General features: G+C 45.8%; 2 protein-coding genes across 7 annotated transcripts in view; both read left to right on the forward strand.

Moving 5' to 3' along the window:
• Gfpt2 (glutamine-fructose-6-phosphate transaminase 2) overlaps positions 1-6746 on the forward strand; it is a 48186-nt gene extending 41440 nt beyond the window's left edge. Inside the window, exons 17-19 of one of the 2 annotated variants that reach the window (XM_021176431.2) lie at positions 929-1096; positions 3784-3945; positions 5851-6746. In XM_021176431.2, coding sequence (XP_021032090.1) covers positions 929-1096; positions 3784-3945; positions 5851-5895 — 375 coding nt within the window. In that variant the 3' untranslated portion in view covers positions 5896-6746. Of the gene's footprint in view, positions 1-928; positions 1097-3783; positions 4096-5850 lie in introns of those variants that run through there. The other variant, XM_029483006.1, reaches the window with a different exon arrangement.
• Positions 6747-14916: 8170 nt separating this feature from the next.
• The window catches only part of Mapk9 (mitogen-activated protein kinase 9), a 39562-nt gene continuing 29667 nt past the window's right edge, over positions 14917-24811 (forward strand). For 4 of the 5 annotated variants that reach the window (XM_021175407.1, XM_021175405.1, XM_021175406.1 and 1 more), the window contains exons 1-2: positions 14917-15141; positions 22366-22535. In XM_021175407.1, the coding sequence (XP_021031066.1) occupies positions 22414-22535 (122 nt within the window). In that variant the 5' untranslated portion in view covers positions 14917-15141; positions 22366-22413. The remainder of the gene's footprint in view (positions 15142-22365; positions 22536-24811) is intronic. The other variant, XM_029483417.1, reaches the window with a different exon arrangement.

Consider the following 24811-nt stretch of genomic DNA (forward strand, 5'->3'; position numbering starts at 1 on the left):
ACAGGGGCACAGAAGAGGCACAGACTGGGCAGGGTGAACTTTCAGCCTCTTGACAGTTCTGCTCTCTGGCTGTGGGGGTCAGCTGCGGCGGCCGAGCGTTGCTGATGAAAGATTCACATTCAACCGTGTCTCCAAGTTGGTCTTTGAGGGAAGAAAGGAGTGTTTAGGGCTGCTGCTGGCACAAGTCAATGGCCCCTGTGTGGTCACTTGGAGGCCAGCACTCCAGCTGTCTGTGGTCTCCAAGGAGGAGCCTCGTTCCTCACGGGGTGTGCCTGACCCAAATAACTAACTAGCTCTAGACACGTGGAGGAGTATTTTCTTTAACGTTCTCATCAGTGCATTGATGAAGACTTCGTGGTGAATGAGTGAAAGTGTATGTACCTGAACGAGGGGGAAAATATCAAATAATAGCCCACAGTGTGGGGATTTACTAGATAGGTCAACCTAAGCAACTGTTTTAGATGTGACTAAGGATCTAAAATTGGGAGCATGGTTAACCAGCTAATTGAATAAGGGCATATCTAAGCAGAATACAATGCCACCATTATCTGTGGTAACCAGGAAGACCACGTGACTTGCAAAGGGGTTGGGGGGCGGCTGGCAAACGAGATTGGTTGGATGGGTGGCTGTGCACTGAACTGAAGAGAGGTGCCACTGTTGTGCCTGGGGGCTGTAAGGTTACTATCTGGGCTTTGTATTATGGGATTGTTCATGCTCTGGTCAGCAGCCCATCCTCTCTCCTGGCCCGGAGCATCCCTTGCTGCTATTGACCCATCTATATATGCCCCTGTCTGCCTTGAGGCCTTCAGCTCTTACCCTCTGAGTACCCCCCTCTCCCAGTTTCCTTCTGTCCCTCTGTCTCTCTGTCTTCTCTGTTGCAGCCCCCACCTCCCCAGCATGACACTGATCCTAACTTGTGTCTCCCTAGAAAATTAAAGAGATAACCTACATGCATTCAGAAGGTATCCTGGCCGGAGAGCTGAAGCACGGGCCCCTTGCTCTCGTCGACAAGCAGATGCCAGTCATCATGGTCATCATGAAGGATCCTTGCTTTGCCAAGTGCCAGAATGCCCTGCAGCAGGTCACTGCCCGCCAGGTGAGGGCTCTCCAAGAGACCGACGTCCCTGCTCTCCTGTTCCATACCACACATGCCCATCTCAGCCAGTGCCATCATCCCTGGCTGCTGTCTGTGGGTGTGACCACACTCTGTCCTGTCCCCTTCTGTTTACATTTATCTTTTAATGTGGAAGAGGGGCAGGTATGTGCCATAGCAGATGCGTGGAGGTCAGAGGACAACTTGCAGGTGTGATTTCTCTCCTCTTACTTATCATGTGGGTTCTGGGGCTGGACTTCAGGTCTTCAGGCTTGTTGGCAGAGATAGATCCACTAAGTCATCTCACTGGCCTATTGGGTCCTTTTTAATACCATGCAAATTTAGCAGGGAACTAGTGAGCCTGAGGTCATATCCTCCAGCTCCTTAGTGAGAGCCAGTGACCAGTCTCTCTCTGAGCTGCCCTGGACCCTAGGGCTGGAGACAGAGGAGGTGCTTCTAAGGCAGCATCTTAGGGGAGGAGTTTCCTCCCGAGGTTGCTGTAATGTGATTTTAATGCTAACTGTGCAGAGTTAAGTCAGCCTTCAGAGAGTAACTACACAGCTCTTCCTAAGACTGACCCCCCATCCGAATCCACATATTAGGAACTCATGAGCATCCATGCCTCAGACTGGTTGCAAATTTGGAGGCTCCCGAACCCCTCATGTTCAGAACTCTCTGGAACAACTCACAGAACCTAGGAAAGTGCCGTGTTTACTATGAAAGTGGATTCACATTAGGGCTTGCCCCAGAGGACAGAGCCATAGTGCGAAGTCCAAGATGTCCTTATAGTGAGTGCCCCTCCAGGTACATTGATGTCTGTCACCAGAGAGCTCCCTTGAGCTCCTTCAAGGTTTTCTTTTCTTTCTTTCTTTCTTTTTTTTTTTTTTCAATACAGGGTTTCTCTATATAGCTTTGGCTGTCCTGGAACTCACTCACTCTGTAGACCAGGCTGGCCTCGAACTCAGAAATCCACCTGTCTCTGCCTCCCAAGTGCTGGGATTAAAGGCGTGCATCACCACTGCCTGGCAAGACTTTCTTTGTGGTTTCATTACAAAGACACGATGACTAAATCATTGACCATGTGATAGAACTTGCTCTACAACCCTGCTTCTGTTCTTGGTGACTCAAAGCTTCAACTTTCTTTTTTTTGTTGTTTTTTTGTTTTGTTTTGTTTTTGTTTTTGTTTTCTGAGACAGGGTTTCTCTGTATAGACTTGGCTGTCCTGGAGCTCACTCTGTAGACCAGAACTCAGTCCTTGAACTCAGAAATTCGCCTGCCTCTGCCTCCCAAGTGCTGGGATTAAAGGCGTGCGCCACCACTGCCCGGCTTAAGCTTCAACTTTCTAATCACAGTTTATCTATCGAACATAGTCAGTCCCCATCCTGAGACTGAGTTATCTTGTTAGCAATAAACTCAAGTACAGCTCAAGGGGTCCAGTGTGAACAATGACACTTCTAATCCCTCAAAGTCCAAAGGTTGGTTAACTCTCTCCCAGGAACTAACCAGCCAGATCAATTATTCTCTGGCCTCATGGAGATAGGAGGGCAGAGACCACTTAGATTCATGAAGTCACAGCTAGACGAATTTCAGTAAGGTGCTTAAGCCAGCCACCGCCACATAGATCTCAGCGCTGTGGTTAGAGAGCTAGTATAAAGACACAGTTGTGTCATTTCCTACTGAAATCCCTCTCAAAGCTTCCCATCAGACTACGGTGACCTCTCTCCCATTCTACATAATGGAACCACTGAGTTCCAGGTATTCCACCTGCCCTAATTCTCACTCATGCCAAGCTCATTCTTTCCTTCTGAGCCTTTCTTTGCATTGGCTTTTCCTATTGCTTTGTGGGGAGGGGGCAAAGGAGGGGGTAGGGAGGAGTTTCTACACAAATAGCTTCATTAACCAATGTAAAGAGCTACCTGGCTCTTTATACATAGCCAAGGCTGGCTTGAACTTGCTGTGTAGACCAGGCTTGCTTGGCTCTGCCCTCCCAAACCTTCCTAGTTACTTCTCAGTTGTTAAAAACCTTGATAAAAGCAATTTAAGGATCTATTTGGGTTCATGGTTCAAGGATATAGCCCGTCAGGGTAGCAGGAGTTTGAGGAAGCAGCTAATCAAACTGCATATTCTGGTCCTCAGTTTACCTTCTCCTTTCTATGCCGTCTAGGATCCAAGCCAAGGGAACGGTGCCGCCCACTTTCAGAATGTGTTATCCCATCTCAATTGACATAAACTAGATAATCCCACACAGATGTGCTTGGAGACCTGTCTCCTAGGTGATTCTAGATCTGGTCAAGTTGACAGTCAGTGTTAACATCCTGTAAACCTTATCACTTTCTCTCACTCATGTTTCATTGCCCCCGTGGCATTTACCCAAAATTCACCTTTGCTCATGATTCTATTTTCATGGATTATGAAGAGTTAGGAGTAGGTCAGGTCAAGGCATTTGTGAAGCTGGTCAACAAATGGATGCTGAATGATGGTGCAAGGGGCAGTCACCTGACCAGGAGAGGGGAAGAAAGACACCAAGAAACACACCTGTCCTTTACACGTGGCATACACGTGACCTCACTGAGAATGTCACCACTATAGCAGTGCTGACTCCAGAAAATTCCAGAAGCTATACTCGGTGCGGGAGAGGGTTTGCTTCTTTCAGAAACACGGTACTTTATGATCCCCTTTCTCTGCTTTAGGGCCGCCCCATCATACTGTGTTCCAAGGATGACACCGAGAGCTCCAAGTTTGCATATAAAACCATTGAGCTTCCCCACACGGTGGACTGTCTCCAGGGGATCCTGAGCGTGATTCCACTCCAGCTTCTGTCCTTCCATCTGGCTGTCCTCCGAGGTTATGATGTAAGTCTAAAGTTGGCAGAAGCACAGCAAAGGGTTGAAACAGAAAGCTAAAGGTTCTCTCTTACCGGTGCATTGTAGTTTTTTAAGGAGTTTGTACATAGTTATGGGCTCAGGGTACCATTTCAATGCACAGATATGTCGTTGTGCTGTTTGTAATGGACAAGTTGCTGTTTTGGTTTTTTTTAAACACTTATTTGGATTAAAATGCTTATTGGAGAAATGACATCATTTAAAGTAACTTTCATTTTAAGGTTGTTTAGATTCCCTAAGAGCTGCCAAAACAAACAAATAAATAAATAAATAATAAATAAATAAATTCTCAAGGCAGGTGTGGTGAAACCCACTTAGAAGCCAGCATTTTGGGGCTGAGGCAGGCAAATTACACACGTGAGGCAGCCTGTGCTACAAAGAGAGACTCAGATACAAACAAACAAACAAACAAACACTCCTGTTATCAAAGTTAAGATTCTGTCTCTTCCTTGTATTGTTATACCAAATTATTTTCATCTTTATGAACGTGTTAGGTGCAACGTTCAATTGTTGTATAGTATTCCTTTAAAATCTTTTTTATTTTTACATTTTTATTTATATGCCTGTACTTGTATCTATGCAACTCTATGCTACACATACATAGTTTCCCCCATAAGTCCCTGGGGATCGGATTAGTTCAGATCCCCCTGGAACTAATGTTGTAGGTAGTTGTGAGCCAGTGCTGTGGGTGTTGGGAATCTAGCTCAGATACTCAGGTAGAGCAAAGCACTCTTAACCCCTGAGACAGCTCTGGGGCCGCCGCCATTCCAAGCTCTTAACATGGTTTTACTGAATAGTTACTAAAGAGGCTGCTGTTTCCAATTTTTCATTTGTATGAATAATATCACAGTGAACATGTTTGTAGGCACATCATTGTCCCACATTTAAGATCTGTCACTGTGGAGAAAATGATTTGACATTTGGAGACTGCTAACATCCAGATTACACCTCAGAAAAGAAATGATTTATCTCACCAGCAAATGTGTAAGAAAAAATTCACTGTGCTAAAAAAAAAAACCAAAAAACAAAAAAACCTATGCTACAATTTTATTTTGAGAAGTTTATATAACTATAACAATCCAAAGAACAATATCCCAGACACACCTAAGTATATCATCCAATTTGTACTTGATAACTTTTTCTTGTATTTGTTTCAGTTTTTTCTTAGCATATAAATAAAACATCTTCTTGCAGACCAGTAGAAACCCACTCTCTTACCCATTTCCAATCACATTTCCTTCTCAGTCTCTACTCTAAGTAACAATCTTGTGAAATTCATGTACATTCCTCCAAAAACATGATTTTTTTTCATTAATTAATTTTTCTGGTGCTGGTGGTCAAACAAAGGTCTTAAGCATGTGCTATGCAGACACTATCTGTGAGTTACACCCCAATCCTAATGTTTGTTTGTTCTTTTCATTTTCTTTTTATGATGCTTTGTTCTTTGGTTTGGTTTGGTTTGGTTTGGTTTTTCAAGACAGGGTTTCTTTCTATACACCCTGGGCTGTCTTGGCTCTCTAGACCAGGCTGGCCTCAAACTCAGAAATCCACCTGCCTCTGCCTCCCGAGTGCTGGGATTAAAGGCGTGCACCACCACGCCCGGCTGAAGCTTTATTCTTAATTGTATATATGCCTGTGTGGTTTTGTGTACATGAATACCTGAGTGCAGAAACAGCATGGTACTGCCACCTGTGAGATACTCAACAAACTGCTATGTGGTAGAGGCTGGCCTTGAACTTCTAACCCTCTGGCTGTCCAGGTTTGTCTCTCTCTGTGCCTGCTTTATGAGGTGCTGGAGATGGAACCCATGACTCTGCATGCTAAGCAAGGACCTCATGTGAGCATCATCCTTTACCCTCCTGTCTTTCCTTTTAGGTTGACTTCCCCAGAAACCTAGCCAAGTCTGTCACTGTGGAATGAGAACAGGACTTCTATCACAAGACTGTCGTCACCTGCAGTCTGATTCAAGACCTGAACCAACTGCCAAGATGCCACACGGGAAAGGAAGTGGGCCTCTGTGGGCCTCTCATGCTTCCAGTAGAGCTTGACAGCTTTGACGTGCCTTGTACCCAAAGTGCTTTGCTTACAGCAAACGCTGTTTCTCTGTGTCCTGACGTCACTGAGGAGAGGGATTGTTTACACAGGAGGATCAGAGCAGACTTTCCACTACTGTGCAATAGAGATACCGCTCTCTTCAGAGTAACTGTGAACCTTTTTTTTAACCAACACTAGCTAGTTTTAAAAGTCGAAATATTTATAATGACGATTGTATAGCTTTTAAGTTATTTTTCTAATGTGTGGCTTTTCTGTAGCCATGGTAACGCCCTAGCCCATGCCTCTGGGCTACCCAGAGTGCTGTCTATGGACACACTCGTGCAGGTGTCATTCATCTAGGTTTGGGGCACTAGGCATGAGCCCTTTGTCTCCTTTCTCTTTGTTCTCCCTCCACAAGCTGCTCCTGATTCCTGTCCCCTGAAATCAACGTGTCCCCTCTCCCGATGTTTCCTTTGAGCCCAGTTAAAGTCTCTCCTCCTTTCAATATTCTCAGATGGACTCAAATCCATTAGCTCTCTGACTTCTGCTTAATCAGATTATGGTTTTTTTCTTAAGCCCAGGCAGCACTTTGGTCCCGGCTCCCCGTTCATAGTAAACCAGCCTTAGATGCCCCACACAAGAGGGCGGTTTCGTGGGGCCGCCCTGCTCTATTTAAAAGCGTGCACAATCAATGTACTATGCAATTTTACAATAAAGACAGTGCAACTTTTTTTTTCCGACTTGTTTGAATTTGGTTAACCTCCTTTTCCTTACATCTGAGGGTCTGAGCAGTGTCTGGAGGGGACATTCTCATCGTTAGTGATGCAGTTTAGATAGGAGTTGGATGCATCCCCCGCCCCATGGTTCATTTGTGTGTTGAATTTAATTCTCGTTGGGAGGTATTTTCCATTGCTCTAGAGGCTGAGAAATCCAAGATCAAGACACTAGCTGTTTTGGTATGTGGGAGAGTTTGCTTTTTTGTTCCTACCAGAAAACCTTTGTACTTTCTCACTGTGGAAGAGGCAAGTGAGCTCCCGGAGCTTCTTTTAAAAATCACTGATTCCACCAGGTGTGGTGGCACATGCACAGATCTCTGAGTTCAAGGCCAACCTGGCCTACAAAATGAGTTCTAGAACAGCTAGACCTACATAGAAAAACCCTGTCTTGAAAACCAACGCCCCCCCCCCCGTCCCCATCCCACCTCACCCCCACCACCAAAAGGCACTGGTTCCCATCCGTTCTGTAAAGGCCTGACTATTGTGTATATGCATGTTTGTATGTGTGTGGGAGCATATGCCTGTACAGAGGTTGGCCCTGGGTGTCTTTCTGAATTGCTCTGCACTTGGCTGAGGTGGGATTTCCTCTCTGAGCCCACAGTTTGCTGGTTTGGCTAATTTAGTTGGCTAGTATGTCCCATCTCTCCTTCCTTAGTGCTGGGATTGCAGGCAGATCACCACACCATACTGGCTTCTATATGGGTGCTCTGTATCCAAACATTGGCTTTCCATGCTTGCTCAGCAAGTGCTGGACCCACTGTGCCACCTCCCACTTTCATTACCATCACGTGGGGGCTAGGGATATAAACAGATTGGGGGAGAAATACAAATCCAATAGACCCATGGCAAGAGGTGATTTGGTCCAACTTAATAGATCAAGAAACTATTGCTTATCCTTTGATGAAGGTTTGCCCAATAAGGAATTTTAAGTCAGAAAAAAAAAAAAATAGAACTGTCCATTCTCTTGTTCTTTGTGTTGTTATTAAGTCCAGAAATCTCCCTAATATGTCTTTGTCGGTGACTTTTTTATTCTCTTTTGGCTTCTTCTGTCCTCAAATACTGCAGTGTTATATAGCCTTGAGTCTCTTTGCTAGATGTTAACCTCAGTCAAGATATGCGCACCCTTTAGGTTTGGGAGAGTATTTTATTTTAGGTATATGCACGCATGTATATATGTGCACCTCTTGCATACTTGGTGCCTGTGATGTCCTGAAGAGGGTATCAGATCCCCTGTAACTGGAGTTAAAGACAGTTATGTGTGTGGGTACAGGGAATCAAACCCAAGTCCTCTGGAAGAGGATGCAACACTCTTAACCACAGAGCCATCTCTGCAGCCCCAGAGTTCTAAGAAATCATGAATTACGTTGTTACAGAGTTCTGTGTCCTCTCCTCTGGCCTCTCTGAACTAAAATGCCTGCATCAGAGCTTGAAGCTCTTTGATGGGCTGAGTCTAAGCACTCTCCCCTATCAACAATCTTGTCTTTTCGTTCAACTAGTTAGGAAATGTGTTCAATCTTCTCTCCCTAACTGTCTCTACTACCCTATCCACAACCAACCTAGCCACTAGGAATGTATGTCTGTGTAGTAAGGAACACGTGTAGGATTTTGTAGAACACCCACCAGTTCATTGTCTGAGGTTTCCTCATGGTTAGGATGGGTTTATGGCCCTGGGGGAGAAAGAGAAATATTCTCATCACCTCCCTTCAAGGATACCAACCACTAACATCACGAACCATATCAGTGTTTTGTTTTTGTTTTGTTTTGTTTCCTTTCATAATATTTTATTTTCCAAGTGTTATTCCCCTTCCCGACTTCCCTCCACAAACCCCCCATCCCCAGCTCCCTTGCTTCTTCTTCTTTATTTTAAACTTAGCTGATTGTTTTTCCTTGATAGTTTCTTCATTTACATATCAAATGTTTTCCCCTTTCCAGGTCTCCCCTTCAGAAACCCCCTACACCATTGCCCCCTCCCCTGCCTCTATGAGGGTCTCCCCCCCACCTACTCCCATCCTCTTTCCCTGGCATTCCCCTACACTGGGGGAGTTATGTCATTGTTAACTGTCAGCGTTAACCTTGGTCTGAGATTAACCCACCTGAGGCAGTCAGTGCCAGATTTTGCCCTCTGCCAAGGTTCTGTGTCAGGTGCTATTTGCTGAGAGTCTAACTAAGCCTGATGGGAGCTGTTTGAGTTGGCCTCTGCACTTCTGACACACCCCCATCATTCTGGGTCTGTCTGTGGATCTTGTAAGTACTTCCTGATTCATATCACAGTAAACTCCAGATCCACCTTGTACATTTCCTGACCTACCGGATCTCTAGTGACTCCTGGTTCCCTCTGTCAGAGAACACAAAGACTAGTCTTAGAAACACAAAGATCTGTGCTCTGTCTTTCTGTTACTGGAGTGTGATTACCTGTAGGCTACCTCACCTGAGAGCAAGGTCATGTATGAATATGCAGACTAGCTGCTGAAGGGCTGCTCTTGTCTCAAGGGTGCGATATATTTTCAGTCCCTCTAAAGCCAAAAATAATATTTTTTTTTCTTTTGGAATTTATCTTCTGCTGAGTCTCTGTGTAGTAAGACTCAGTTTTCTGTTTGCCCGTATTGATCTTTTTTCCATATGACCTTGGACTGTCTTATCCAGGTTCAAGGCCAGTTGATCACAAGTTCTGCGTATATATCTGTTAACATGGGCATTCACTGCTAGAAAACCCTTGGTGATGTGGAGTGTCATAATGTCAGTGTTCTCAGAGAGTTTGATAGACTTTCAAAAAAACCTATCTGGTCTTTAGGCTGGAAATCAAGGCCCAGCCAGAGGCTGGCACTCTGGAAGATGCCTAGAAAAAGGCCCCCTGAGGGCCACAATATTCAGTTTCCAGTTATACAGTCCTGATCATCTGCCTCCATTCAGCACAAGCCCCCCTTGTCACCTCTACACCCTCCATATATCAGAGAATATGTCCCTTCATTGCCACCACTTCCAGCTAGTTCAGTCCACTCTCTTCAGGTGGTATCAGGTGAGCCTGGGTCTAACAAAGTTGACTGGCATGTGTGTGGAAACTACAAGAAAGGTTCATCACTGAGTCTTTTACTTGGAGTTTTCAAGACAGAGGGTCCTTGCTCTTGAATGCTGGAGCAACAGCATGAACAGGTGGCAGGCACCCCAAGGAGAGAGAGAGAGAGAGAGAGAGAGAGAGAGAGAGAGAGAGAGAGAGAAACCCAGAGAAGAGCAGGATGTAATGAAGAGTGAACCCCTGACTTCTCCAGCCCTGGCTCCCGAGCAGCTGGTTCCCTGAGGCTGGCTCCATCCTTCTTTTCACCACAGTGCACAGCACAAGAACTCCCCAGAGCAAGTCTTCCTGTGGGTCTGATGCAATGTGAGTGGCCCCAGGGCTATCGTGAGGTATGAAGAGGTAAAAGGTTATTTCAGCTGTGGTGTTTAGAGGTGAGGCCTTACAGAAATGATTAGGATCAGATGTCATTAAGATTAGGGTAGGTTTCTGGTGGTTTTATGAGGAAAAACACCAGACATTCACACATATACACAGTTCACAGACTTTGTCTCAACTGCCCAGAGACTTTGCCAGCAAGAAAGCCATAGCTGGATAAGGTTTCTCAACCCTGTACTTCCAACCACACACCAAAATAAACCTCTTTGTGTGTGTGTATGTATGTGAGTTTGTATGTGTTTGTATATGTGTGTGTTTGTGTAGCTTGTGTGTGTGCATGCATGTGCATGTAGTCACCAACTGGAAGTCAACATACCTCTTCAGATGCCATGTATTTTGTATTTTTGAGACAAAGTCTTTTGTTGGGACCTCAGGATCACAATTGAGGTAGATTGGCTGGCCACTGAACCACAAATTTGCCTGTCTCTGCCTCCTTAGGTCTTAGAAGCACATGTCTAACTTTTAAAATGGGGGTCTGGAGGACTAAACTCTGGTCTGTCTTTGAATTATCACTCACTCCCCTCCCCTTTTTCCTTTTACTTGCTGTTGTTGGGGTTTTTAGTTCAGTTTTGTCTTATGGTCCTGGGGTCTGCACCAGAGCCTTTCACCTGCTATGTGCTGCCCATTCTTATCATGTGGTAAAGAAGCTGACAGGAACAAATGAGGAGAGAGTTTCCTTTGGTCGTGGTTTCAGAGACTCACTCCATCCTGGCAGGGAGGACGGACAGGGAGGAGCAGGGCAGTGCACATCACAGCTGCTAGGAAGCAGAGAGGGAATGCCCACACTGTGGCTTACCCTGCCTTTCCTCATTTACTCCGTGGGGCCACAACCTATTTGGTAGCATGCACACTCAGGGGGGGGGGGTGCTCTTCCCTTAGCTAGTCTCTGGCAAAAGCTCCAAAGCCCCAGAGCCACACCTGGATGTGCACTTTACCAACTTCCCACTCAGGTCTCAATCTCTTGACATTCATGATAGAAATGAACCATTACTGTAGGCAAGTGCTCTACTACTGAGCTAAGTCCTTGATCCTGGCTCTCTTTATAAAGTGGCCTGCCTCTGATATTTCATGTAAACACACACACACACACACGCACAGAGAGAGAGAGAGAGAGAGAGAGAGAGAGAGAGAGAGAGAGAGAGAGAGAGAGAGAGAAACAGAGACAGAGACAGAGACAGAGACAGAGACAGAGAGACAGACAATACTTGTCCCCATTGGTTTATGTCCAGTTGTTTCCCTCTACAGAACACATTTGATTCTTCACTTAGATTCCTCAGCAGTGGTAGCAGTAGGGGAGAGAGAAGAAATGTTTGAAAAGATAGAAATGGAGAACAGGGAGACAGAGCAGCATCCCCAACAGGCAAGAATTGCTGTCTTTACTACTTCCTACAGAATTAGGCACCGAGGAGCTCATCCCTTGCCCAAGGGAGTATTGCTGATCAGTAGAATTCGACTGGAACACAGGCCAAGGAAGAGCTTGCATAGAAGCAGGCCTCTGACAAATTCTTGTTATCCTAGCACCCCAAGCCCAGGACTCATGCCTTCTGATGCTTGCGTGGTATGTACAGTGGAATTTCAGCTCAATCCAAAATTGCTGTACTATTTTGCAAAAATATTACATCATTTTGCCTCCCCACCAGCCGAGCTTGAGCTTTCCAACTGTTTCATGTCACCATCAACCCTTGATATTAAATTTTAGTGCAGGACTCCCAGTGGTTATGTAGTGATAGCTCATTGCAGATTGATTTATATCCCCCTAAAGTCTTGAAGCAATTTAAAAATCAATCCCTTCCTCTTGGCACCTGCTACCATAGATAGCCCCAACCCATGCTTCAGTTTCTCAAAATGGCCTTTGCTGTAGCTCTCAACTGGTCTTGTGGTCTTAGCCCGCCATTCTTCAAATCTTACAAATCTTAGTGAGCTTTCTAAAATGCACATTGAATCACATCACTCAGCTCCTTGCTTACCACCCGTAACGGCTGCCCTTTACCTCAGAGCCAGATTTCCAGCCTATCATGCTGCAAAGACAGATAGGTAAGGCCACAGGAGGAATAGGGTGAAGGAAAACTGGGGCTCTACCTGAAGGGGTATCTTCCACCCAGTTTCTCAGGACCACAGCCCTTTGTGAAGAGAACCCAACAATGGAGTTGTTGCTTTTGTTTTGGAATCCCTTTCAGTTTTAAATGATGAAGAGGTGGCACAAAAGCAACCATTTACCCATTTGGCTAAATAAGGCAGAGCAATAAACAAGGCGGCCTATGTGCCCATCAGCTCATGGCCACCAACGCCACTCTGTCTCCAAGGGCCGCATCACTCCAAACTCCTTACCTACCCCTCCTGCCAGTACAGGTGGCTGTGGTTCTGTGGATACAGCACACATGTCCCTCCCCGTTCTGAGTCCCTCCTCCTTCTGAGCACTTGGTCCAAAGTGCTCAAAGTCTCAGACCCAGCCCTTTGCTTTGTTTTCCGGCCTCGGTAAGAACTTCCTTCTGCCAAAAGTTCTTCTTCCACTGTTCCTCCCCGCCCGGCCACTGTGACCAGGCATCAGGGTCCATGTATGGAGCCCACAACACAACACACTGTTGGGGGGATCTTTGCACTTAGAGGCTTCGCCCAGGATTCTGTGCACTCATTCAAAGCACGGATTCCACCCCACCCTGTCATTTCACCTCAGTATGTCCACCATTATTTTGTATAAAAAAAAAAAAAAAGAAAAGAAAAGAAAAAAAGAACAAAGAGCAGCGTCTGTAGAAAAAAAAACATAATCTGAACGGGAAACTTACTAGGTAAACATACCCATGATGATTTGTGGTTACTTACTTTGCATTGGGTTGGCTATGACACCAGTCTTGGATGTCTAGGGATTCTAATCTGAGGGGAAGCACTCAGGGAAACTGCAACAATGATAGCCAGGCTGTGCTGGTTTTTAATAATACCAACTGCTGGCTCTGTTTTCTTTGGGGCTTCTAAAGCAGTGACAGGAAGAGCTGAGGTGTGGACAGGTGTGGACAGACACTCACAAAAAGAACCTTTCTCAAAGCAGCACACTCAGGAACTAGGAGAATTTTAAGCAGGAATAAACCATACTCCCCCTGGTGGCCAGCATGGGGGTGGCCAAAGGAGGACTCTGCTAGTTGGGCTTGGTCAACTCGACCTAGTCCTATCTGGGAAGAGAGACTCTTAACTGAGACAATGCCTCCGTAAGATTGGCCTGTAATAAAGTTTGTGGGGGCATTTTCTTCACAAATGATTGATGTGGGAGGGCCTAGCACACTGGAGGCAGTTCCATCCCTGACCTAGTGAGCTGCGTTCCCCACTTCCTCTGCTTTGGTTCCTGCCTTGAGTTTCCTACTTCCTTTAACGATGGAGTGTGACCTCAGAGTTCTAATCCAAAATAAACCCTCTCCTGCCCGAAGTGCTTTCTGAGCATTGTGCCTTGTCACACCAATATAAAAACAGAATAAGACAGAGACACTGTGATTGTCTGGATCCCCTTCTCGACCCCACTGCTCCTCTGAGCCTCGACCACCCTAGTTCAGTGCTTGAAACCAGAGTCACAGCTCTCTTCAAATTCTGCCGAGATTCATGGGGCCTCCTAGTCTCTTGATCGTCCTATACGCAGAGTCCTTCTCCATGGCTCCTCCTTGGCATCCTGTGACTACAGCTCTACCACCATAGACACCACTTGTCAACTACTGTGTCCATTTTTCCAATCCCTTATAGGCCAGTCCTCAGCCTAACCTGTTCGTAGCTTCCCTCAGTGTGTTCAACATCCCTGTCTCACTTGCAGCCTTTCTATCAAAACACAGAGTAGTCAGAATCCCAAAATCTGTGTTTTCCAAACATCTGATTCACTTCAGACCTTCTGAAACCTACTTGAGAGCCAGAGGTCTGCAGAAGCGTCAACAAAAGCAGCTGTGTTAAAGACCCACTGTCTAGAAGCCCTTCAGCACTGGACGGACACCCTCCTCACCCCTATGCACCAATGCAGAAACTTGTCTCTTATAAGAGTCCTCTTTAGGTTATACCCGTCACTGACTCGGCAGGGTCATGGTCACCGTCTCCCCAACCCCCACCTTCTGGACATCTGGCCGCACCCCTGTTATGATCCCATTCAGTGTGGCATCTGCCTTAGTGAAAAACAAACCCCAAGGCCCCGCGGCTTGTCATGGTTCTTCCTCCGGGGCCGTTGTACTCCAGGTTCCGAGGCTTCAAGTCCTTGATCATGCCCAGAACTCTTTTCTAACCTGGCTGTCTCTAGTCCTTTTCCAAGTCGCCTCTCCATTTGCACCTGCTACAACGGAGGCCTGACAATGGCTCCTACACTGTAGTCGCAAAGTCACGCCTCGCCCCTCCCCGGCTCTGGCTCCCCTTGGCCCACCCTCTCCGGCGCATGCGGGTCTCCTGGCCCTGGAGGGCGGGCTCAGGAGACAGTCCTAGCTTGACCTGGATCCCTAACTCTGCGCACACTGGCGGACGCGCTTACAGCAAGCAGACGGTCAGATGGCGAGCCGCCTAGGGGGCGCTACTCTGCACTAGGGCATCCAGAGCGCGCCACTGGCCCCGCCCACACCAAGCCTCCAGCCACGCCCGTACTGCCCAGCCTTGCCCACCCCCAGTCTCGATTGGTCCCGCCTGCCTGGATATCCTTATTCTGATTGGCTGGCCTGAGAATCCGTCAGACTGAGCGCCGCGGCGGCGGCGGCGGCGGTGGCAGCAGTGGAGCAGAAGGGAACCGGACCGGAAGGGTCGCAGCGCCCCGCGCCCCTCACACCCACTGCGGCGGCGACGGGGCGGAGCAGAGCGGGGCGGGACGACCGGGTCCGGGTCGTGGAGCTGGGTGCCGCCAGAACGCATCGCCGCCAGCGTGCCCTCCCTCTGCCTCCGGCGCGACGGCGCGGAGCCGAGGTGAGCCTGGCGGGCGGCTAGGCCTGGAGGGGCTGCTCGGGCCGCGCAGGGCCTGGGGTGCGGGGCTCAGGGGTGGACTGCTCGGTACTGCCCGGCTATCCACGGCTCCGCGGTCGTTCTCTCCCGCCTGGTGTGTGCAGCCCCAGGGCTGCAGGCTGGCTGTCTGGCCCGGCCCCAGCAGACCTGCCCGCAGGGGTCTGTAGGCGCCTTTCCTCCAGCTGTGAGGCACGTCGCTGCACCCCGCTGCATGCCCTGGAGCCTGGGCTCTGGTCCCCTCGACCTTGGCGGTGACTGCGACCCTCGCTGGCCCTCTGCTTTCCCCTCGGGAGTAATGGTAGAATGTCTAGGGTTTGGTCGGGGTTGTTATCGGGCAATGTAACTGTCTCAAAGCGTTAGGGCAGAGAAGCCTAAGGCGCACATTTGAGGGCATCTGAGTGGGTAAATAAATGCTTCCTTGCTGATGTGAGTGTCGTAGGAACTCCCCCTCATCCGCTTAGATTCCTCCCCCACTTCTGCGCCCCCTCCCGTGCCTTGTCATTCATCTTTCAGTGCCCAGCAAAGCCAGAGTGGGCCCTGCCCACCTCCTCCGCCACTCCTTCCCCTCTTAACAGAAGCAGATCTCTGCTCTCCTATCCTAACCTCACCTGCCTTGGGCATGCCCAAATCATTTATTTACCTCAGGACCTTTGCACTTCGATTTTTCTATGTTCAGAGTTGTCTATAAGATTTTTACCCAGCTGTCTCTCTCACATCGCTTCCTCCTGTGGTTCAGTGTCTTGTTATAGGCGAGGCCTATCTAGCTTGACCACCCTTTTCCCTCGCTTAGTCATTCTCGCTCATCAGTTTCTTTAATTTTCCGTCCAGTACCTACTCTGGATTGATGCTATCTGATTTATTGCCCCATCCTTTTTGTTTAGCATGGTGAGTAGAGGTAGTTGTCTCGTCTGTAAAGTCAGATCAGTAAATGAGCAGTAAGACCATCCGTGCCTATTATCTCTGCTTTGTCCATTTTGTTGGTGACTTTTAACTTGTGAAACTTGTAAGCATACAGACGCTCATTCTCACTTTGTGAAATATTTTCATGTTTTTAATCTCTTTCTAGTAGCTGTCAGAACAATTTGTGATTAAAAAAAAATACGTTTTGGTAAGAGTTTTGCTCGGGCTTCCTTCCACACATTCAGGAGTTATCTACAGAATTCTGTATTATCTAGGTCATGCTTTCTGCTGGGCTCTGGGGACACAAAGGAGATAGCAACAGGGTACCGTCCCCCAGAGAGTCCAGGAGCCCCATAGAGCAGACTGGCATGCACACAGTTCTAGGACAGGATATGACACCAGCTGTAGTGAAGGGTCTGTGCCCTAGAAATGGAGGGTGTGGGGTGGGGGTGCTGGAGGGCCTTGAGCAGGGACAGACACAGAAAGTGAAAGGGCAAGATCAATGAGGAACTCTGCTCAGTCTGGAGCCAAGAATCAGCCCTCCAGGGCAAGTGTGGGGCTTATGGAGTGCTGGAGACCCCAGAGTTCCAGAACTTGGTTCAGCAATTTTTGTAAAAGCCAGGATTCCAAGTTTGTATCTGGACTCTGATATTTCAGTGTTGGCAATAGCTAATTAAAACTAGCTATTTGGTGCCAAGCCAAATGCGGACCTCATGCAGCACTGCTAACCTCCTGAGCAGGCAGTGTGGGAGGGAGAAGCATGGAGGAGCAGGAACTGTAGCCTGAGGCCAGAGTAGCTAGGCCCTGTTCCCCAGATACCAGCCAGGCACTCATTTGAGTGTGGCTGACACACTGGGTTCCACAGAGGAAGAAACGGAGGCTCAGTGCAGTTTGCTTCAGCGCAGGCAGCCAGTGAGAACCCGAACCCAGATTGCCCTCCATCTAAGGTTCTCAACTCTATTTGTGTTTGGCTTTCGATTTGTTCTGGAAGAACAATAGCCAATCTATAAATGTTTCTCTCCTCCCTTTCAGAAGAGTCCTGCATAGTTAAAAATAATTGTCGTTTTTGGGGCATAATCTCTGGAGAGCTTTGGTCTTCCTGAGGTTTTAATTTGCAGGGTCTCGGGACTTTATAATTACTTGTTAACAGATACTTTGCTGTATCCTTTATGAATGGTCAAGGGTATACTTGGATTTGTCAGTTTCAAATGAAAAAAAAAAGTCTTAACCTTCTGTACAAAGACAAATGCCAAACAAAGTAATTATTAATGAGTTACTAATATTTAAAAGGCTTATAAGATAAAACAAAAATCTGATCTTAAAACTATAAACTTGTCAGTAGGGCTGCTATATTTGTCTATATATAAAGTTATCTTTCACACCTGGCTAAGAAGGTGGCAATTTTATTAAAAAAAATAATTATTAATGGTTTATACTTGACCTCTGTGTGAATTGATTTCAATAGCAGTCTGTTAGTTGTTTATGATGGGGACTTTCAAATTTGTTAAAAAAAAAAAAAAAAACCTAGTATCAGTGTCTAAGGTTTCAACTCTGGCAGTCTTGTTCCATCCCTGACCTTAGATCCTCGACATCCCATTGTTCTGTCCATGAACTTTTTAGTCTATTTCCCTAAAAGACAGGGCCTCTCTTAAACTTTTAAAAGCAGTAATTCTTTCATAGCATCAAATACCCAGTCAAAACTCAAAACTAGGTGTCTTGTGTATCTTACAGTTTCTGTAGTCACTTGAAAGTAGAGCCAAGTTTTTGTTGTGATTATTGGTCTTTTCAGTTCTCTGTTTGTTTTTATTTTTAATTTTATGGTGTTTATTGTTTTGTGGGTTGGTTGTTTGTTTCTTCTTTCAGATATGACTTCATACTCATTATGAGTGAATGGCCCAGGCTGGCCTCAGCTCCATGGCAATCCTCCTGTCTCAGTTTCCCATGTGCTAGAATTATAGTCAAAAGGCACCACACTCAGCTAGATTTTTTTCAGTGTGTTGCTTTTCCTGCTTCTCTTCTGTTTTCCCTGTAGTTCCCTTGTAGAAGCAGATGGTGGTTCTGGAGTGTCTCCATGGTTGGGTTTTACAGATACCATCTCTGCAGTATAATATAGAGCTTCTGTTTCCTGAGACATACTAGGTGAATCTAGGTGACACCCACTGAGATTGAGGGTGGACTCAAGCCATCGTGCCTTCTCAGCTGAGCTGGACTCACAGCTAGAGGCGTCCTGAAGTTCTGTGCTCATCAGTGTTTTACAGATGAGGGTAGTTGCACTGGATAAGTAACTGTTCCACAGGGAACCTGGCTTGAGACCTGACCTTGACCTTCCATACTGCCTTTCCACGCTTATCCTTTTCCTAACCTTTGCTTTAAACTGACAGTGCCTGGGCTGAACAATGGGCCAGGGTTCAGAAATTAGCCAGGTACAGCCTCTACCACTGAGGAGCTTGGAGGAGAGCAAAATGGAAGGAGAGCTTGGTGCTGTTTAAAGGGATAGGCCGAGTAAGGAACCTTGCATGAAAAGTAGGTCCTTGAAGAGTAGAAGGGACAGGGACATCAGCTAAGGCAGATGGAGCCGCTGAGCAGAAGCCTGCAGGTGTGTCTGGTATCCAAGAGTGGGCCAGAGGGCTTGCTGTCTGCCCTTGTGCTGAGGACGGCTCATCAAGCTCTCAAAGTCACTGATTAAAGCATTCAGACAGGAAAAGGGTGGAATCGCTGTGTATTCTCACCAGATCTCTTTTTTAAATTTTCTTATTGTGGAACAATTACAGATCTTCAAGAAGCTGCAAAACCCCATCTATTTTTTACCCAGTTTTCTCCATCGATTGTATATTTATATAACTCTAGCACAGAATCATAACAGGAAGTTAGGCATGGCTACAGTATGTGTACAGTTCAGTATTGTTTTATCATGTGCAGATTCCTGAACCACCATTGCCACCACAGGATACAGAAACATCTTACCATCCCCACGGTCTCCCCTACTGCCCCTTTGTAGCTGCCTAACTCACCAGCTTCCACCAAGCATAATCCCTGGCTATGCAGTGGCAAATAGGATTCCATGCTTCTGCCTAACAATTCCTTAGAACAGTTGCTCTTACTGAACACTTCCTACCTATGGTTGGTTGAATTTAAAAACTTGAGAATTCATGAATGTGGAGAGCTACCAAATCAGTGCTGCAGCTTTTTCAGTGCTGACTAATATTCCACAGTCTAGGTGTGTAGCCATGGATATTTGTGCTATTTCTAGTTTTGATCTGTAACAGAACTGTTCTGAGCATCTGTGGCTGGTCCTTATGTGGGCAGATAGCTCTCAGCTAAGGGGCTTGGTACCTGAAAACAGGGCTAGCAGGGAAAAATTTGCCAGGCATTAAGTGTTGAGGTGAACACCATGTTTTGTATCGAGTACATACTGTAATAAATGAACAGAACTTCAGAAAGGAGGCCCTGCAAGGCTGCTCCAAGGCTCTTAAATATCAAATGGATACCTTTGCCTAACTGCAACGCAGCATCAAGTCAGGAAATTGTTGATAGTGATGTCACCCAGTGGTAGAGCATTTGCTTAGCATGTGAGAGTCCTTCAGCTCAGTCCCAAGCATGGGGCAGTTAAATTGCCATAAGCTAGGTTTTTTTTCCCGTGAGAATTAACATAGGCTAATGAGAACTTTATGAGAAAAATGTCAGGATCATGTTTTGTAACAGGGTGACTAAGACTTGCATTTAGCCATAGCAACAGTCCATTTAAATTGTGCATTTGAAATTTCAGTGTGATTAAAGGGTTAATTGGGTGTGAATCACTCAGTCTTCCTCTGAGAAAAAGTGTGCAGGTGAGGGATGCCTGTGTCGCTCTGGTGTGGCCCTCAGACAATACTTTATATCCCACACTATTCAGAGATGTGGGACTGGTGTGTTAGGAGGAAGGAGGATGCTGTGGTGAGACACACCTCAGCTCAGTGCTGGGCCGCACTGGGAATTTGGGCAGCGCCTTACTCCCCCAAACCTCAGCTTCTTCCTTTTTGTTGGATGATAGTGCACCCCTCATAGGTTACTTGAGAGAATCTGAAATGTGTCTCCTAGAACCTGAGCTGTTCTCCTCTCTCCAGTCATCTGTCTCAACCCACCCTCCCTGCCGGTGACACAAGGCCATTTTATAACATTTCGTTTTAATTGAATTTTTTTGTTTAGTTTTTTTAATGTAAATATATGAGGTTAAAAACAGAACAGAAAATTCTAATGGGAAGAGGAATGTTTCTCACGTCCCATTTCTCTGTTCTTGCTGGTGTGTAGTCTGGAGTGTGTGTGTGTGTGTGTGTGTGTGTGTGCACATGTATGCTCACCTTTGTATGTGTTGTGCGTGTATAGTCCTTGAACACAGATTGACATTTATTATGTGAATTTTATTCAAGTTACTTTATTTCCTTTTTGTATCTTAGATAGCTTTCCACGCCAGTACGCACAGACCCTGTATTGTGTTTAATGGCTTCATTGTACTTTATGTTTTGAGTTGTTTACAGTCTTGCTGGTTAGCTATTTTCCATTCTTGTACAGATATCTTTGAATATTACACACATATATGCACCCAATATATTTCTGGGCCTGTAATTTCTGGGTTAGGATTCACATGCATGTACAGTATTAGCTATTACTTGTATGATTGGCCACCTTACAGTTCTCACCAATATTCACACGTGTCTTTGTCGGTCATGTGAGCAAACGTGAGGACAGGCCTTGCCTCTGTGAAGCCTTCCTTTAATGACAGTCTCTGGGCACTGTTCTACTCCCTTCTGTGCTCCCTGACCTGCTCTGGAGTGAACCCAGGGTCTCATGCCAGGCAAGCACTCTACCACCGAGTTTCCTGCCCAGCTTGTATCTCCCTACTTTTTGAGAAGAAGCTCGTGGCCTAGGGAAAAGACAGACCTATAAACACCTTTATAGCCCCAGCTGAGTGTGCTGCCAAGTCTGTAGAAGTGGCTTGGATGGAGCCCTGTGTTGGACTGTGACAGTGACAGAGCAGTGTGGCTAATGCGGTTGCTTGAGGAGTGCTTGTACTTCCAGCTTACAAAACAAGCCGGTCCTTCTACCTAAAATGACATTCCAACTGAATAAATCCGTTAGTAGCTAACTTACATGTTTTCTCAGGTTGTCTTGTGCGTGGGGGAAGGGCGGGCGGCTCTTTATCTTGTTCTCCTCAGCCCATGTGTAACAGGAGGAGTGTTTAGGGGCTTCTTAGTTGACTTTCTTCTTGCCTAACAAGATAACTTTATTTTCATTTTAGAATGATTTTAAATCTTGTGATGAAATTATATAATCCTTGAGCCTAGTCTATTAGCTCTAATCCCCAAGTTCAAGGCAGCTAGCCTAGTATTGTACTAGTCCAGCTATGGAATGTGAGCAGCCATAGCAAAGAGCTGTGGGAATGAAGGCCAGGTCTGGTCACTTTCATGAAACAGGCCCATCTGTAGGTTACACAGCTCATACCAGTGTCTCTAATACTGGTAAAAGGCATATGGCTCTCAATCTGTGGTTTATCACTTGAACCTGAACCCATACACTTAGAGGACTATTCCACTTATCTCTAGAAGTTCTAGAATCAATCAATCCAAAACAATGCCCCCATCTGTGGCCGAGACGTCTAGACATAAGCTGATCGCACAAGAGGGAAGTGGATGAGATGCATTAGTGACATAGTAATCTCGCCGTGGCTGGGAAGAATGTGTGAATTCTTTTCTCCAGAGGTGGCTCTATCCCCACCCGCAACCCCACTCCTGTTTTTAATATGAACTCACTGTCTTGTGCTTGCTAGCACTCGGCTACTGAGCTGTGTCGCAGCCCCAAGATATTTTATTATAACCCAGTCCTTTAAAGATGTGGCCTTTGTGCATCTCAAAAATCCCTTCCTTTCAGGGCTAGAGAGGTTGAGAGCACTGACTGCTGTCCCAGAGGACCCAAGTTCCATTCCCAGCTCACAGCTGTTCAGGCACACACACAAGCATTCAGACAAAGCACCCAGGTGCATAAAATAAATAAATGTTAGAAAATATTTGTTTTAATTCGTTCTTTTCATCTTTTCATGATCTTATACTACTGAAATGTCGTTTTGGAGTGGAGGGGGGTATATACCCCTTGCTTAAATGGAGAGCATGGCCAAGCTGATTTTCCCATTTTGACCATGCCATCTGAAGCCCCAGCAGATCAGAACCACTATGTATATAATCTGTATGCATACAATCTATCTGTATGCGCATGCATACAAGCTCATCAGCTCACTCTGATTCTCTCTCTCCTCAGGGGTCTGACGAAGGCAGCAGCCCTTAGGATCCTGTATGACACTACATCATGAGTGACAGTAAAATCGATGGTCAGTTTTACAGTGTGCAGGTGGCGGACTCAACTTTCACTGTTCTAAAACGTTACCAGCAACTGAAACCGATCGGCTCTGGAGCCCAAGGAATTGTTTGGTAAGTCTGGGCTGTTCTAATAGCATAGACGAAGCCTTTAGTAACAAGTGAAACTACTGAGTAAGACTTTAGTAGCACTGATTAAAAAAATAATCTCCCTTGTAGAATTTGAGCTAAACTAAATCAGTCCTTGCTGTAGTTATATACAGTCATGTGTAGGATACAAACTCAATTTTTCATTTGCTCTGTTGTTGGCTTTATTGATTTATTTGTTTGTTATCTTTTCATTTGCCTTGCCATTATGATATCAGAATGATTGGTGTAACCGGAATTTGGCGTTTTATTCATTTCTTCATCATGGCCACCTTCTCCCCCCTCCTCCTTTTATTCCCAATCACTCCTGTTCATTTCCAGGCGCCATCATTGCAGTGCCTTGCCATTCAATGGCAGGATGAGGCCAGGCAGTGTCATTATCACACCATGGATTAACCAGGAAGGGATGCTGTGTGAGGGGTTGGGCTGGCCGTCTCTTCTTTGGTGTCTCTCTTCAACTATGTGTCCAGCCCAGGACGTCAGAACCATTAGTCTGACCCTGAACCTTAGGCTCTTGCATGGTAAGACAGTCAGCTGCTGCGACATCACTGGCCAGACAAAGGTAACGTTTCTCGCGTGTTTTCTAGAACTCTGTTGTCAGCACCTCCCAAACTTTTTAGTCTGTAGTTTTCTGGACAAAGCTTTTTTTCCCCCCTGCTAATCAACAAGATTGTTTTTTGTCTTTAAAAGAAATTGCGATTGCTGGTGATTGCCGGGTGTGGTGGTTCGTGTCTTTAATCCCAGTACTTGGGAGGCAAAGGCAGGTGATCTCTGTGAGTTCAAGGCCAACCTGGACTACAAAGTGCATCCAGGACAACCAGGGCTACATAGAAAAACCCTGTCTCAAAACCCAAAACATATAAATAAAATACTGTGATAAGATAAAAACATTTCATGTTTATAGCTGGTAGGCCAAGAGAATTGAAAATGAAAGAACTCTCCCAGGCATTCTGGGAGGAGAGCTTTGGTTTCCTGTGACGACACTGAGCCTAGCGTCATCAGTGGGTTCAGCTGAGACTCCGCTGCAGACTCTGATCAGGGAGACCTGCTCTTTTCCTCAGTGAGGGCAGCCGGGGCCCTGGTGCTCGGGATTGCGGATTAGGAGGCTCAGAGGAGAGACTGAGGAAAGAGGAGGTGCTACATGAAAGAGTGTGTGCACAGTGTGCCAGCTGTGTGCACGGGGCCTTAACAGTGCAAACGTGCTTTAGTGCAGATAGAATGTCCTTTCTCTCAACTGCTCAGGGGCAGAGTATTTTTGAGTTTAGACTTTTATCACATTTTTCAGTATTTGTGTTTACTGATAGGCATCTGTAAGCCCAAAATCTGAAATCTGAAATTCTCCAAAATCTAGCAGTCTGAGCACCATGATAGAAAATTATATAAAGAATATTATATATTCGCTTGATTTGTAACCTTTCTTATTTGGAATTAATAATTTGATAAGAGGATTGCCGAAGGGGAGCAGGAGTTACTTTGTGGGCGTTGACTTTAGTGAAGTGAATAGTGTATATGATACAACCATGAGCTCCTCCGTGGCCCTCTCTGTATATGTAGTGCAGCTGAGGACAAGGAAGGCTCACTGACTTTTGTCTCCCATGGCTTCTGAGGGAAGGTTTAGGTGTAAAACAGTTGTTGGTGTCTTGGGACTTTAATTCACTTAGTTAATGCTTGATGACTTTGAATCACTGATACTTTTTATATGACCAGGACTCTGTTCAGGGTCTTCATAATGATGAATAAATCAATATTCATTAAATTCCTCTTTAGAATCTCTCAATAAATTATATTCATCTCCATAGGACACTGATTATATTCAAGAACTGTGTAGGGCTAGAGAGGAAGCTCAATGGTAGAGCACTTGTCTAGCATGTGAAAGTACCTGAGTTTCTGGCCAGCACCAAACAGAAACATGTATTCATATGTATGTTATATGTATTTAAATATACATACATGAATTTGTGCACATGTATATATATTCATGTGTACATACTTATATATGTTTATATATATACTTGAATACATATGCATACATACACAGATATACCCATACATACCTGTGTACATATACATACATATGTACACACATGCTTCCATACATATATATGCTCGTGTATGCATATATGCATATATATATGTGTGTGTGTATGTATGTGTATACATATATATACATACACACACTTTAATTTTGTAATGGTAACTGACAGTTTTATAGTATCCTCCCACCTTAAGTTCTAACATAGGAA

The sequence above is a fragment of the Mus caroli genome, chromosome 11, assembly GCF_900094665.2.
Source record: "Mus caroli chromosome 11, CAROLI_EIJ_v1.1, whole genome shotgun sequence".
Classification (NCBI taxonomy): Eukaryota; Metazoa; Chordata; class Mammalia; order Rodentia; family Muridae; genus Mus; species Mus caroli.